General features: G+C 44.4%; 1 protein-coding gene across 1 annotated transcript in view; it reads right to left on the minus strand.

Annotated features, from left to right (window-relative positions):
• Positions 1–14845, minus strand: part of C5H1orf21 (chromosome 5 C1orf21 homolog) — an 85307-nt gene that overhangs the window by 16736 nt on the left and 53726 nt on the right. Inside the window, exon 3 of the mRNA XM_075711198.1 lies at positions 5694–5770. Coding sequence (XP_075567313.1) covers positions 5694–5770 — 77 coding nt within the window. The remainder of the gene's footprint in view (positions 1–5693; positions 5771–14845) is intronic.

The raw sequence follows: 14845 nt of genomic DNA on the forward strand, positions 1-14845 counted from the left end.
TGCAGGCCCCCAGCAGGTGCCCGGCTCGCCCAGCAGCATGGCCAGAGCCGCCGCAGGGGAGGCAGACGGCTCCTCAGAGCGTGCGTCTCCTGCCCTGTCAGAAGACTCAGGTGCAGGCCCCCAGCAGGTGCCCGGCTCGGCCAGAGACGCTGCAGGAGAGGCTGCAGGAGGCCACTCAGAGCGTGCGTCTGCTGCCCTGTCAGAAGATTCGGAGCCAGCAGATGCTCACCTGGCCGGAGGTCCCAGGGACCAGGGGCACAGCAAGCCTCTCCCCACATCAGCGCCTGAGGACACCGGCTTCTCAGCTTCTCCACCCCCTGGAGGCTCCTGTGAGGAGAGTCAAAGGGCAACGCTCCCTGCATCAGCGCCTGAAGATGCAGAGTTGTTGGCTCCTCCCTCGCCCGCGGCCACGCTCCATGCAGCAGACAATGGTGCTGAAACTCTCAGCACTGCTGAGGGCATCCTGAACAACCAAGACTTTGGAGCCAGGGCCGAAGGCCAGGGGTCTGCCTCTGACGGCCCCGTGACCTGGTACGCTCTTCCGGAGGAGCTGCTGGAAGAGTGGGAAGAGGACGAGGTCCCTGGCAGAGAGGCTGCAGGAGAGGGAGGTGGCGACCCACAGGGCGCGTCTCTTGCCCCATTGAAAGACCAAGAGGCAGAGCCAGCAGCTTCTCCCCTGGCCAGAGATCCCTGGGACGAGGGCCACACGGCACCTGTCATCGCAGCAGGGCCGGAAGATGCAACGCTGCCGGCTTCTGCCTTGCCTGCAGACCCCGTGGAGGAGGCCGACGCAGCGTGCACGGAGGCTAGCCATGCCCAGGGCACCGCTCCCCAGGATAAGCCCTTGCTGGCGGGGGGGCTGGCAGGGGCTTGCCCGGTGCCTGCCCGGCCCCTCGCCTACAGCTCTCCTTGCCCCACAGGCATCGCTGCCCTCCTGCGCCCCCCGGCTCGCCGGCGATGGCACTCCGTCGTCAGGACGGCCCGTCGGGCTCTGCGCTGGGCTTTCTCCTGCAGCTGCCTCAGGGGACAGGGAGAGCAGCGGCGCCCAGCTGCCAGCACCAGGCCGGTCCCCAAAGACGTCTGCTGGCCCTGAGGATGTGCAGTGCCCAGAGGGAGTGGCACGGGGCGGCATGCGACGGACGGATGATGCCCGAGGCAGTCAGCTGTCCCGAGGACCGTCCTGCTACCGGCCTCAGCCCGTCTGCGGCTGCTTTCTGCTCTATATAAAAATTTGGGAAGCTTTTTCCCCAGTGCTCCTCTGTGCCGGGTCCTATTCTGTACTAAGTGTCCTCGTCTCCCTCCTTGGTTGGCAAAGAACTCACTTTAATACGCTCTAGGTGGCCCGTGTCGGCCTGGACCCGGCCAGCCCGAGTCCGGACACGGTGCCTGGGCGCAGTCTCTCCCGGGCCCGGTGGCGCCGAGGAATACCCTCCCTGCAGTGCCACCGGCGCCCTTGCAAGCGCAGCCGGGGCTGCGGGACTGCCCTCGCTGCCTGCGCATGCTGGAGCGGGCCCATGCAAACCTTCTGAGGTTCAACAGGCCAAGGGCGAGGTCCTGCACCTGGGCAGGGGCAATCCCCAATGTCAATACACACTGGGGGATGAAGGGATCAAGAACAGCCCTGCGGAGAAGGACGTAGGGGTACTGGTGGGTGGCAAACTGGACACAGGCTGGCAATGTGTGCTTGCAGTCGAGAAAGCCAAGTGTATCCTGGGCTGCATCAAAAGAAGCACGGCCAGCAGGCGGAGGGAAGCGATTATCCCCTACTAACTCTGCTCTGGTGAGACCCCAGCTGGAGTACTGCATCCAGCCCTGGGGTCCCCGGTGCAAGAAAGACATGGACCTGTCACAGCCAGTCCAGAGGAGGGCCACAGAAATGGTCAGAGGGCTGGAACAGCTCTCCTATGGAGAAAGGCTGAGAGAGTTGGCCTTATTCAGCCTGGAGAAGAGAAGGCTCCAGAGAGACCTTATTGCAGCCTTTCAGTATATAAAGGGGGCTTATAAGAAAGATGGAGAGAAACTTTTCACCAAGGCCTGTAGTGACAGGACAAGGGTTAATGATTTTAACCTAAAAGAGGATAGGTTTAGATTGGACAACACCATCCTGGCTTGTATCAGGAATAGTGTGGCCAGCAGGAGCAGGGAGGTGATTGTCCCCCTGTACTCGGCGCTGGTGAGGCCACACCTCAAATACTGTGTCCAGTTTTGGGCCCCTCAATACAAGAAAAGACATTGAGGTGCTGGAGCATGTTCAGAGAAGGGCAACAAAGCTGGTGAAGGGTCTGGAGCACAGGCCTTATGAGGAGCGGCTGAGGGAACTGGGGTTGTTTAGTCTGGAGAAGAGGAGGCTGAGGGGAGACCTTATGACCCTCTACAACTACCTGAAAGGAGGTTGTAGTGAGGTGGGTGTTGGCCTCTTCTCCCAAGTAGCTAGCGATAGGACAAGAGGGAATGAGCTCAAGCTGTGCCAGGGGAGGTTTGGATTGGATATTAAAAAAAATTTCTTCACGGACAGCGTAGAAACAGAACAGGCTGCCCAGAGAGGTGGTGGAGTCACCATCCCTGGAAGTGTTCAAAAAACAGATAGATGTGGTGCTCTGGGACATGGTTTAGTAGGCGTGGTGATGTTGGGTTGATGATTGGACTGATGATCTTAGAGATCCTTTCCAATCTTAATGATTCCTAGTCTTTACTTTCATTATAAATAATCCAGCCACCAAGCCAGGAAACATGAAATTGCTACTCTACCCTTAATTGGTTTAGTGGTGGACTTGGTAATGTTAGGTTAATGGTTGGACTGGATGATCTTAAAGGTCTTTTCCAACCTAAACGATGCTATGATTCTATGATAAGGAAGAAATTCTTTATGATGAGGGTGGTGGGACACTGGAACAGATTGCCCAGAGAAGTTGTGGATGCCCTATCCCTGGAAATGTTCAAACTCAGGTTAGATGGGGTTTTGAGAAACCTGATCCAGTGGAAGATATCCCAGCCCATGGCAGGAGGGGTGGAACTAGATGATCTTTAAAGGTCCCTTCCAACCCAAACCATTCCATCATTCCATGATCTAGCAGGGTAAAAATGGTATGAAAGAGTACTTCTTTCATTTTATGCTTCAGACTGCATTACTTCATGAGTTATGGCCATGTCTCAATGTACTTAATGGGGCATACATAACCTTTCTGGTTAAAGATCTCAGCAGAATCAGTTTTGAGGATGAACAAACAAAGGAAGTGCCCAAGAGCTCGGGGCAGGGTGCAGGTATGAAGCCCCGTGAAGGTACAGAAAGAAGGTATCAGCATTTGGTGTGAAGAGGCAGGACCAACCCCTAGACCTCTGTCAAAGCCCCCCCATAAATCTACTGATGGCTCCCTGTGTACACTGGTTTTAGGGTCCAGGGCTCTAGATGTAAAAATCTAAATCCTCCGACAAATGGGAAGAGCCCTCACAACCTTACTTTTATAGCCGACATTTTAATACTCCCTCCACTGTACATAAAATTGTAATTTGGTACGTAGTCCATGTTTTGTTTTGAAATAACACCTGTTCCACAAGAACGGTCCTACAAGATGTATCTAATGATTTATCTGTTCATTTCTGCTCTTTTAGCTAAGTAGCCCTTTTCCACCCAATGCCACTCCCCACTGCAGTCAGGTTTTCAGATGATAAACCTTAAAAAAAAATTGCACATGATAACAGATATTTGCTGACTTGGTGATTAGCGACTCAAACACATGTAACCACTTTACAAACAGAAATCCAATGGTATGTTCAGTAAACAGCAGAGGCTTTGGCAAACAGTGGAGGTTCTACCCAACAACCTAATGTTACATTCTGTAACTCTCTGTCCTGGTTTTGGCTGGGACAGAGTTAATTTTCCTCCTAGTAGCAGGCATAGTGCTGTGTTTTGGATTTAGTAGGACAAGAATGTTTATAACACGCTGATGTTTTTAGTTGTTGCTAAGCACTGCTTATGCTAGTCAAGGACTTTTCAGCTTCCCATGCTCTGCCAGGTACACAAGAAACTGGGAGGGGGCACAGCCAGAATAGCTGATCCAAACTGACCAAAGGGCTATTCCATACCATGTGATGTCATGCTCAGTATATAAACTGGGGGGGGTTGGCCAGGGAGCAGCGATCGCTGCTCGGGAACTGTCTGGGTATCAGTCGGCAAGTGGTGAGCATTGCATTGTGCATCACTTGCTTTGTATATTATTGTTATTATCATTATTATATTGTTGTTATTATCATTACTATTTTACTTTATTTCAATGATTAAACTGTTCTTATCTCAACCCAGGAGTTTTTCTCACTCTTACTCTTCTGATTCTCTCCCCCACCCCACCGGGGTAGGGGGAGTGAGCGAGCGGCTGCGTGGTGCTTAGTTGCTGGCTAGGGCTAAACCACGACACTCTCCAAGACATTTCCTTATTTTTGCAGGACTGTGACAGAAACATTCACCTCTGCCAACATGCCATCTTTAGAGTTTTTGGTGAATAAAGGTCAGTTTTAATTTCTATGGGGACTTTTAAAATCAGAGTTTGATGAAAGAATGGACCCCCAACCCCACGCAGTCCCTCTGCCTTGGATGCACCGGAAGGGATGACCCATGAAAAGAAACGTCCCTTTTTTAGCCCAGGCTGATTAGCCTCTTGTTAAAGCATCTAGATACATCTCTGACCCTGCTGGGAAGGACTAAGCCACAATAATGAAGTACAGCTTTGCTGAAGGGTGATTTTACCTTCACTTCCCTACCGTGAACTTCTTTGCAATTACATCTGAAGCACTCGATTTTTCCTTTTGAAAGGAGGTTGAATTATACTGTCAGTTGATGAGGAAATTACTGAAGTTTCCAGACTTGAAACCGTGCACAACGCACTTGGTATGCAGCAAGTTTAAGTTAATAAGTGCCCCGAACGCACGGCATAAAGAACAGCATTTCCGCTATTGTTCAAAATCCAACAGTAAAGCTTTATCACTTCATTATGAACCCGATATAAGGCTCCATGTAATGTGTTATTTTCAATCCAATTAGTGATTAAAATGTAATGGTGATTTAGATAAGAAACGAGTTACTAATATCAATAACCAGCTCTGTCACAGGAGTTAAATATTTCATGGCATATGTAACACTGACTGATCTCAGGCAGGGTACAGCACAGAATTGCAAGCGAAGGACGGAGGAACTCTCAGCTACAAAACAACCCTCATTTTAAGAAACAACTTGACCGTTTTAAATGGAAGTAGTTTACCATTCCTAATCCCAGGCAGTATAGCTGCCAGCCTAAGCCAAGAGCTAGCAAATACTTCCCTGGGAACTTAACTGATAGTATTTAGGAACACTAGGACATATATAATTTTGTTTATGTGTAAGTTGTACAGAATGCTGAGAAGTAACACAGTATGGTACTCCTATAAGGCACAGCAAGATGCATCTCTCACATTTTTAAGTCCTGCATCTTAGGTGTGCAAAGGAGAGGATGCTGCAGGGATGCCGGTACAAGCGCTGCCCGGTAGTGCTGTTGGTATCGGGACACAGGTGACCCTACCTATTTTATTTAAAATGAGCATGGTTTCAGGGCTGCTGGAACCAGCAATTGGTTTTTGCTAGGCAGTAACTGGGAATCACACAGATAGTGTTTAATCCTGTGTTTATTTGTATTACGATTTAAAAAAAAAAAAATTGAACTTACTTTGCTCTGGGTTGATGTACTAATCCTGGGATCTCTTTATTAGATTTAAGTCTTGCATTTGAACTGGCACTTTTTTCCTGAAACATACAAAAACACACAATGGAGATACCATCAGTATCTGTGAAGCACACAAAGCGCGACAGGCATTTGTCATCATAGTGTCACACTGCGCTGGGTTCCGGCTCTTCTACCTGTACAACCAAATGAGAAAAGCTCATCAAAACCAAAATTAAAGGCAACACAATCGATGCAATGACCCCAAGTGGGCAATTTTTAAATGTCACGGGCTCGGTGGCCTGGGTGATTGCCTCTGGGTCACCAGGCGAAATCCATCCAGGACGTGTAGCAATCAAACACTGCGCTGGATAATAACTCTCTAGCGGCCCATGGAAAACGAGGCGTGCAGCTGCAGCTCGGCTCCTTGTAGAGTCATATCAATAACAACACCAATTGGCACCGTTAATGGAGCAAGGCAAAGCATTGAAAAGGCAGAGCCCCAGAGTCACTCCAGACCTGTGGGTCTGCTCAGAACAGGTGAGAAACATTAGCATCACGTGGAAAACTGTATGTGGGAGAAAGCACACATTAAACGTGCCAGTGAGAAGAGCAGCAATGGCAGACTTGACCTGCTCAGCCAGAAAATTGGACGCAAGAGGCCCAAGGAAGCAAACAAGAATATGTTTATAGACAAGAACACAACCATGTCCTCCACAGAGGACCAGAGCCATTGTAAACATCTTAAAAAAGGCAAGGGGACGGAAAAGAGTTTAGTTGAGAGCCAGCACTTCAAGGTAGCATCTTATCCTCATACCAAAAGCTTCTGTAAACCGAAGCTTACTGCACACATATATCCACTGTCTGCAAAAACCTGGAGAAGTATATGGCGCCTTCCAGATTTTCCCAGCACTGCGTGTTAGGGAAAGCTGCTGGTGCAGACAGGAAGAGAGCTGAGTCAAATCTTACAGCTCACCCGCTCCACAAATCCGTCTGAATTTCTTAGGCACGTCATGCTCATGACAATTTAAGAAATGTAAACCCAAGAATTAGTGCTTTTGTGGGTAATTTTGGTGGTTTTGTTTTGTCTTATTTAGTCTTGAATGTCTGAATCACACAACATGATTTTTAAGAGGGCTACTAAATCACTGAATTAAAAAAAAAAAAGAGGCTGTCTAGCAGTTAATATTTTAATGAATAATTCTACAAGGGTTGTAAACATCAACTGCCTCAGCATATTTAACACTGTTTAATGCATATCTTCTAATCCTCCTAAACAGAAAACAGTGTCTTGCATGAAAATAACAGTGAGAGAGAAACAAGCCTTTCTTCCAAGCCTTAACAAACGTCTCTGTATGTTTGTTACATCCCACCAGCCCCTGCCTGCTCGTGATCCCATGATGTCAAGTCAAAGCAGCAGAAAAGACGATGAAACCACTTGCTTTCAAAGCATATTCTAATTTTAAGTGTTAACTGGAGATGACTTTGTACATGCATGTTGCATGTGTGGTATGTGGTGAACATGTATATATATATAGTCACACATCTCATGAGTTGATGCATGACTCATACAACTGTCAAGCAAAATAAAGAGAAGGATATGTCTCATGGAGAAGACACCAAAACCAGAAATCAGCTAAATCCCAACTTCATATACCAGGTGAGCCTTTATCCTCACATCTGCCCCACCAGTTCATTTGCCCCAACACAGAGGCAGAAACCAGGAATGGTCCGCACTGCACGTCTGGGATGGCACATCTAGATGGTCCAGCAGTAGGCATGTTCTGCAGCCGTAACACCTCCTGCCCACCTACTGCAACACAAGGTGAATTTTGGGCTATCTTCTGTCTCTGCATACTGTCACCCTGGAGGCACAGACCTTTCCCCACCAAAAAAATGCTGCAAATCCATTGCCTCAATTAATAGGGAAGGGAAGCTGTGATTTATAGCTCCTGCATGAGGAGCTGTGATAAATCATGGTGGTGCAAACCCAGCTTTCCACACCTCCGCTTGTGGTTTGGCGGCAGTGCAGCTCTATCAGTAGCTGGAATCAGCACAAATCCCAGCCTAAAGAAAATTCTGTCACTTAGGAACAAATAAGAAAGACACAAAGAAAATATATGTTGCCTTCTCTCTGTGGGTCCCAGAGCAATATTCAGAACATTAACTGACTCACACAGGAAGACTGAAATAAAGCTCCAGTTTACTCGAATTCAAGATCCCAAAATTTACTGTTTGCCTCCTATTGCTTCTGATAATTAACACACCTCAATTACCTATTACTTACAATTCTTCTATTTAATCAGAGTATGCCATCTTCTCCATCTGTTGCTCAGCAGGAACAAACAGAAAAAGAGGAGTTAACAGAAAAATAAAACCTAAACAGGCCTCGAATTGCTTTGTTTATAGCTATTATTTATGGCAGTGATATTTCATTACACTGACCAAAATATTGGTTTTGATAAAAATAGATATTCAAAAACAATTCTTCCAAATACAAACAAATAGAATATCTTCTCCCCATCACTTTGAAGACAAACTGATTCAACAGAAATTAATAGTTTGGATACTAATATCAAGATTACAAAGAAACCCGAAATGCTTTAACGTAGTCAGATTGCTGTTCCAGGCAGACTTGACTTTGGTTGAAGGATCACTTCTGTCAGCCTACCCTCATTTTCTCCCTTATTGAACATTAAATAAGTTACCATGCATCAGTAGAACCGCAACTCATTTTAGAGTCCTAATCTGTTGCAAATAGAAATTAAGATGCAAAAGTTTGGTTTTAATCTAGCTCTTCTTATAAGGATTATTTAAAGGAGATGCACTAAATAATGTCTCACACCACAAGCTTAATAGTAAACTCTCCAGGATGCTGTACTCAGATAGTGGCACTTAGCTGGTTTATAGTAAAAAGGCGAATAGTGGACATTTTACTCCCCCTTATTTTGCAATTAATCATTATCAAGGTAAAGCTGTCATCCAATCAAGGTGATTTCATTTGATAGATTCGTTAATTATTGTTAATTCCTCCATAAAGGATGCACCATATCAGAATTTCAGGGCATTAACAGATGGCAGTGACTCTGCTGCCAGATGCTATTAACATAGCAACAGCCACTACTGCCATTATAATTAAGTATCTGTCAACATTTCCCTTGATCCTTCCCCTCTTACAAACCCATTTCTAGAGACATGTGAACTTCATTTGAAGTATTTTGCTTTTCTTCATAAGACTGCCACAGATGGACTCAGGTAAGCTGCTAATAGTCCTCCTTCTCAACTCTTTTTAACACTCATGGCTTACTAGAGAAGGGCTGATTTTTAAGAGATGCTTCCAAAAGTGCTAACATATTTTATGAAGAGACTATACATTATTTTATGCATTTTTAATGGATTAAGTTGGCCAGGAAGAAATCAATTAAAGATGATAGCAGCAATGCTACTACCTAATCTAATGGCTAATTTTCATTACCTTACAGTCACGTTTTGATCTTTAATTATTTTTCCTCTAAAGTTACAATAATTAAACTAATATACAACCAAACAGGGAAAAAAACCATAAAACAGTAAAACTTAGCATAAGTAAAATGGGGTTCTTAGCTTCAACGCTGTTTTTTGTTTAATTTGGAAAAGGCTGAAGTATCCAAGTTGCAACCGTATCTTGGAGCCAGCAATGTTTGAAGGTGGCACATTCCCCTAAATTAGTACCATTTTTAAGATGAATTTGTCTCTGTAGATTTGCTCCTAAAATATACTGAAGTTGATAGAAATGTCAAGGGTCTCTCCAGATAGTGATCACATTTTACTCAATATTGGTAGTTTACAGCTATTCAAATGTTTATATAATAATAGTCCTGATTCATATCAAGATGACACTTTTCATCAAAGGACCCCACAGCACCTTTCAAACTGCTTTCTGGAGCCATGTAATTCATCATTAAAATCATTTAGGGGAAAAAAAAGAAGTATTTATTTTCTTTTTATACCATAAACTACTCTTTAAAATAATCACATTTGAAAAGACGGAAACCAAATGCATCAGTAAGAAATGGCATGAAAGATGTGATGTAAAATTTCAGTATGCCAGCCCAGCACTTTTGACCTCCTTCAGTTATGAGGGCCAGCCTCAGGTAATAATATTTTACATGGACTGTCCTGATGCATCAGGGTGAATAAGGGAGAAGTACTGACTTACGAGATTTTACTTGTGTTTCCTTGCTTTATATATACGTGTTTATTCTTTGTATTATCATTTGGCAGGAAGAGCCTCTTTCTTCTTTCTCTAGCCACCTGGAAGCAAAGCCACCTGAAAATGTTATTTAGGGTAACTTTATAACAAAGTGGCAAATCAAGCACTGAAAAATCTCAGATGCTGGTCAAAGAAGATTACTCTTGGATGCAATTGCATCAGAGGAATCACATTATCCCTGCCATAATGTGTATATGCGTATACGTTGTGCCGTCCAGAAGGAGGTCTAGGGCACACTCAGTGATGAGGCAGGGCACAGTATGGATCACATACATTGGACAGTGCTAACACAGGGAGTACATTTTCCTCCTTCTCTTGGGATCCTATGCATGGCATGAGGGATGATGAAAATCATGGACCCATCTGACAATGGAAGTGGGTGCCTGCAAGGGCTGAACTTTGAAAACCAGGCTGGAGAGGAGCTCAGTTTGCACACACCAAGCACCAGACAGTGTGCTCCAGGTGCACACCAGCTCCAAAATATACACTGGACCTTAAAGCCAGGGCTTCGTAACGAATTTAACCTTCATAGCACATATGCAAAGAGAGACAAAGAAATAGATGCTCATGGTGAGAAGACACCTAGGAAAGGCGTTATCATCACAGTCATCAGAAGGACCTTCTACCTTTCCAAAATAAGTCTTTCTTAAAAGCAACCTTCTACTGGCCATGGTCATGAGAAGAGCCAATATTGGAACAAACTTGCCTGATCTCTCCAATACACCTCCCAGGTGGCTGCAACTGTGGATGCAGTCATGTAGACTCCTGAGCACACAACTGTGACACAAGTCAACATGTGCTGGCACCGCTCCACTATTGACACCTGTCTTGCCCTGGGTTCCTAGAAAACGTTGTTTGTGATCCACCATGGGACCTCAGTTTTAAGGAGCACCTTGTAACTGAGGGACCTGATGCAAAAATATGTCCAGCCTGTCCATTTGACCAAGTAGCCATCCTGCCACCGGGAGCACCTTGGTCTTCAGAATGAGGACTTGAAAACATGGCTGTTATTTGCGGATTTGAATGAAGCTTGAGGTCATGTTTCATAATAAAATCTGAGTCTTAAATCACAGAATCATGGAATTATTTAGGTTGGAAAAGACCTTTAAGAGCATCAAGTCCAACTGCTAGCCTAGCACTGCCAAGTCCACCACTAAACCATGTCCCTAAGCACCACATCTACACATCTTTTAAATACCTCCAAGGATGGTGACTCAACCACTTCCCTGGGCAGCCTGTTCCAATGCTTGACAACCCCTTCCGTGAAGAAATTTTTCCTAATAAATGGAATATTTTAATAAATATTATTGCTGTATCAGGCCAAAATTTCCTCAACTATGCATGAAGGATTTGCCCATGATGCTTTACCCCTATAAATATCTCCATCCTTGGAGATGTCTAAAAGCTGTCCAGACTCAGTCCTGGGCAGCCAGCTCTACGTGAGCAGGGGGGTTGGACCAGATGACCTCCAGAGGTCCCTTCCAACCTCAACTAGTCTGTGATTCTGTGATAAAGTGATTCTTAATAAACTGGACACTGGAAAAAATATTTTGAGTAGGTTGTTGAGTTTTATCCCCAACTAACAGTGGGAGAGACTGAAGCCTGAAGACTTCAGGCCCAAATTGTGGACATTCAGGCATGCAAAGGGAAGGCAGAAGAAGACATGCTGCCTCGCATTTATTTTGGAAAAACATCAGGTTCTGCAAACCCAGCCAACATCACGCAGACGCCAGGAGTATAACCCAGGTTTGGCAGATGAAAATCCTCTGCTTTCATCAGAGGTCCGTGGTTTTCTCAAATTTGTTCCTGAGGGCAGGCCTCATCCTGAAATGAGCCGCTTAACGGAGCTCCTCCTTCCCAGCTATTAATGGGAAATTTTGCTGCAGTAACTCCAGCTCCTGAAATGCAATATGGAAGAACAGGATTTGGAAAGCACCAAAAAAAAAAAAAAAAAATTAAAAATTACTTGAAATGGGATAAAAACAGGTAAAAAAAGAAAAAGGTATAAATCCTGAGCAGCTTTCTACAGCCCACCAGAAACGCATCCGTACACTGTGATCTGAGAAATCAGATAATGCTGCTTTTAGTGGTTATTTACCAGTCATACATACATGCATGCATACACCTATGCATCTTGCTCAGCAAGACCTGGCTTAAAGTCAACAAGAGTCTTTCAATTGAGTGCAAGGTGGCTTTCAGCCAGGCCTTCAAAACACAAAAGAGAAATGCTTGTTGTGCTTGTACAAAATAAATACAGCCTACATGGACATCCTTCATCAGACTCAGATAATACCCTGAAGAAGCCAACACAGAAATTCAGGGCAAGCGTGAGTGAGAAGAACAAAATTATGCCACAGAAGAGTATGGAATACAAGGAGCTGGGTGAATCATGAAGACCAAGGGGAAAAAAAAAAAAAAAAAAGAGAGATTAGCTGAGAACATGCAGCAAACTCTGAGAGCGGTTTAAACTGAGCCTAATTTAACCCTCCAAGGGAGGAAGCAAACAACCTCCTTGTAGAGCACAGCACTGGCTGGAGGCAGGGTAACAAACTTGCTCTGTCTGCAGGTTTGGCCCCATTTCAGTTCTTGCCCTGCTGGCTCTCCGATATTGAGCTCCTTCTCCAAGGACATCTAATCTGAGATTACCTGCTTCTTTCTGTTCAGGTTGCCACCTGGCCTGCTTTTTCCCTTGGAATAGCTGTTTGCATATTTGGCTGAAAATAAGATGAACCAGTGCAGTAACTAATTTCTAGTTGCTTTTTTAAATGCCTTTGAGAAGTTAAAATCAGGGGGGCGATTATTAGAAGAACATCTAACATATCCATTAAACTCAAGGCAGGCTCCAGGATCTCAAAAAAATCTGAAAAATCCAACCAGAAGTATAAAGTTGGGGAAAAAAAGAAAGAAAAATAAAAAGGAGCAGGAAGGAAAAAGTTCTCTCTGGAGAGAGTTGCGGGACTTCTCCTGCAGTGTCTAAATATAGTTCACCCTCAGCCAAAGTTACTGGTCTTTGAGCTTTGACAGAGAACATCATTAAAGAGCAGGGGAAAAAAAAAAAAAGAAGGGCAATTCCCACCACTAAAGGGTTTTCAAAGGGCATTAATATTTACTAAATCTAATAGCTACAACTTTTTAAACATCCCCCATCAGCTTTTCAACTCCTCTCTCCTAGTCAGTATTAGAAAGTCTGGCCTAATTGGTTACGGTAATTCCAATTAATTCTGTCAAGTAACCAAATACCATGAAGGCTGCAGATGAACTGAAATGTAGACATGGGAGCAGCTGGCATGAAGACAGGAAAGTAAGGCAGGTAAACAGATGAAATTACAAATAAGGAACCTAAATGATAAATAAGTATGACAGTATGACCAAGAAATCCTCTAGGGAAACTTTTACCTGCACCTTGCCATCCTGTTCCCTTTCAGAGTTGTATCACCCCTCCACAGAGATTAAACATTTGAATCCCCTCCTTCCTATACACTTTGCGACACCAAGGTCCAGGAAAATGTTTATTTCTATCTCAAAGTTCTTTCCTGCAGATAGATTGCTAAACTTCAAGGTGTCCCCTATAGAAAATGAGCATGATCACTAGAAAAAAACCTCCATTCTGAAATATGAGGTTTACACTGCCCTAAACATCAGGGGTTTCTGGTTCCATCAGCCTCTCTGTGGTACTCCGAAAGGTCAGCCAGGGTAAGAAAATAAACAGCACAGACATAAATAAAGCCAAAGCACCTGTATCCATAGCGCTGCGTGAAGTTTCATTTCAAACTGGAAATTATCTTGCTCCTTCAGCAGGAATCTTACTTACCCATGCAGTAAAACTCTGTGTTTCATAGAGAATGTGAACACAAGCAGGAAGCAGAGGAAGGGACACATCTGCAAGATTTCCAGCAGGAAGCAATTTGCAAAATGAAGTTGACGAACATCCCCTCTACAAACAACTTTGCAAGAGGCTGAAAACTGTCCCTCTCAGTTATATACACCAGAAATTAAGGTGACATGGGACTGCTTGAGGGCATGAAGAATACTTGCTTACATTGAAAGATACCCAGAAATACTGCAAATAAAATGCTATGGGCAGAAAGGAAACCTGCTCTCCAACTTTCATTAATATACCAGATCTTTAATGGCTTTGGTACATCAGAGTGGTTGAAAGTTTTATCTAGCAAATAAAAAATAGATGGATAGAAGTTAAAAACTGCATTACTGATAACTTACAAGACTAGACTGACTCTTGAGGAAACTTCAGAGGTTTTAGGGCATTTGGCAACAAAAAGCGCAACTAACCTTGCCCTTTTGCAGGTATGATGTTGCTCTTCTGAATTGTACACCCACCCTGGATAACAAAACGGCTCAAAAATTAATTTTCTGTTTATTAAGCCTGTGTCATCAATTATTCTCTCTCTCGCTCAACAAGCTTTTACAGAATATAGTTATTTATAGTACATGTATATATTAGTCATGCCCTCAAGTTTTTCATACTTGTCTCCTGAAGGCAGTTTTCCACCAAGTGTAATAACACGGAAACAACAGTATTGCGTGAAGTCTGTAAAACATTTATAACCAGGAATAAATGGTGTAGACAGTCTGAAGAGTAACTTGGTGCATTACGCAGACTGTCTGCAGCAGGGCACGTAGCCATTAGCTTTTGCTTCAAGAAGGCACTTTTCTGGAATGGCGAGCAGGTTATTGCTACTACAATTTTTGCAGAGCTTTTTATTGGGACAGTTTTGAAGAGCTTTATGCCCTTCAAACATATATGAGAGAACATATCTAAAGAACAAGATGTGCCCCGTTTTGTGGCTTTTTATATAGCTGGGCCTAAAATTTCAGCAGCTGTAGTGGTTTCTAAAGCTGGTTTTCTGAAGGCAAAACTGGACTTTTTCAGCCCGTTTTTGGAACA

Source organism: Pelecanus crispus, chromosome 5, assembly GCF_030463565.1.
Source record: "Pelecanus crispus isolate bPelCri1 chromosome 5, bPelCri1.pri, whole genome shotgun sequence".
Classification (NCBI taxonomy): domain Eukaryota; kingdom Metazoa; phylum Chordata; class Aves; order Pelecaniformes; family Pelecanidae; genus Pelecanus; species Pelecanus crispus.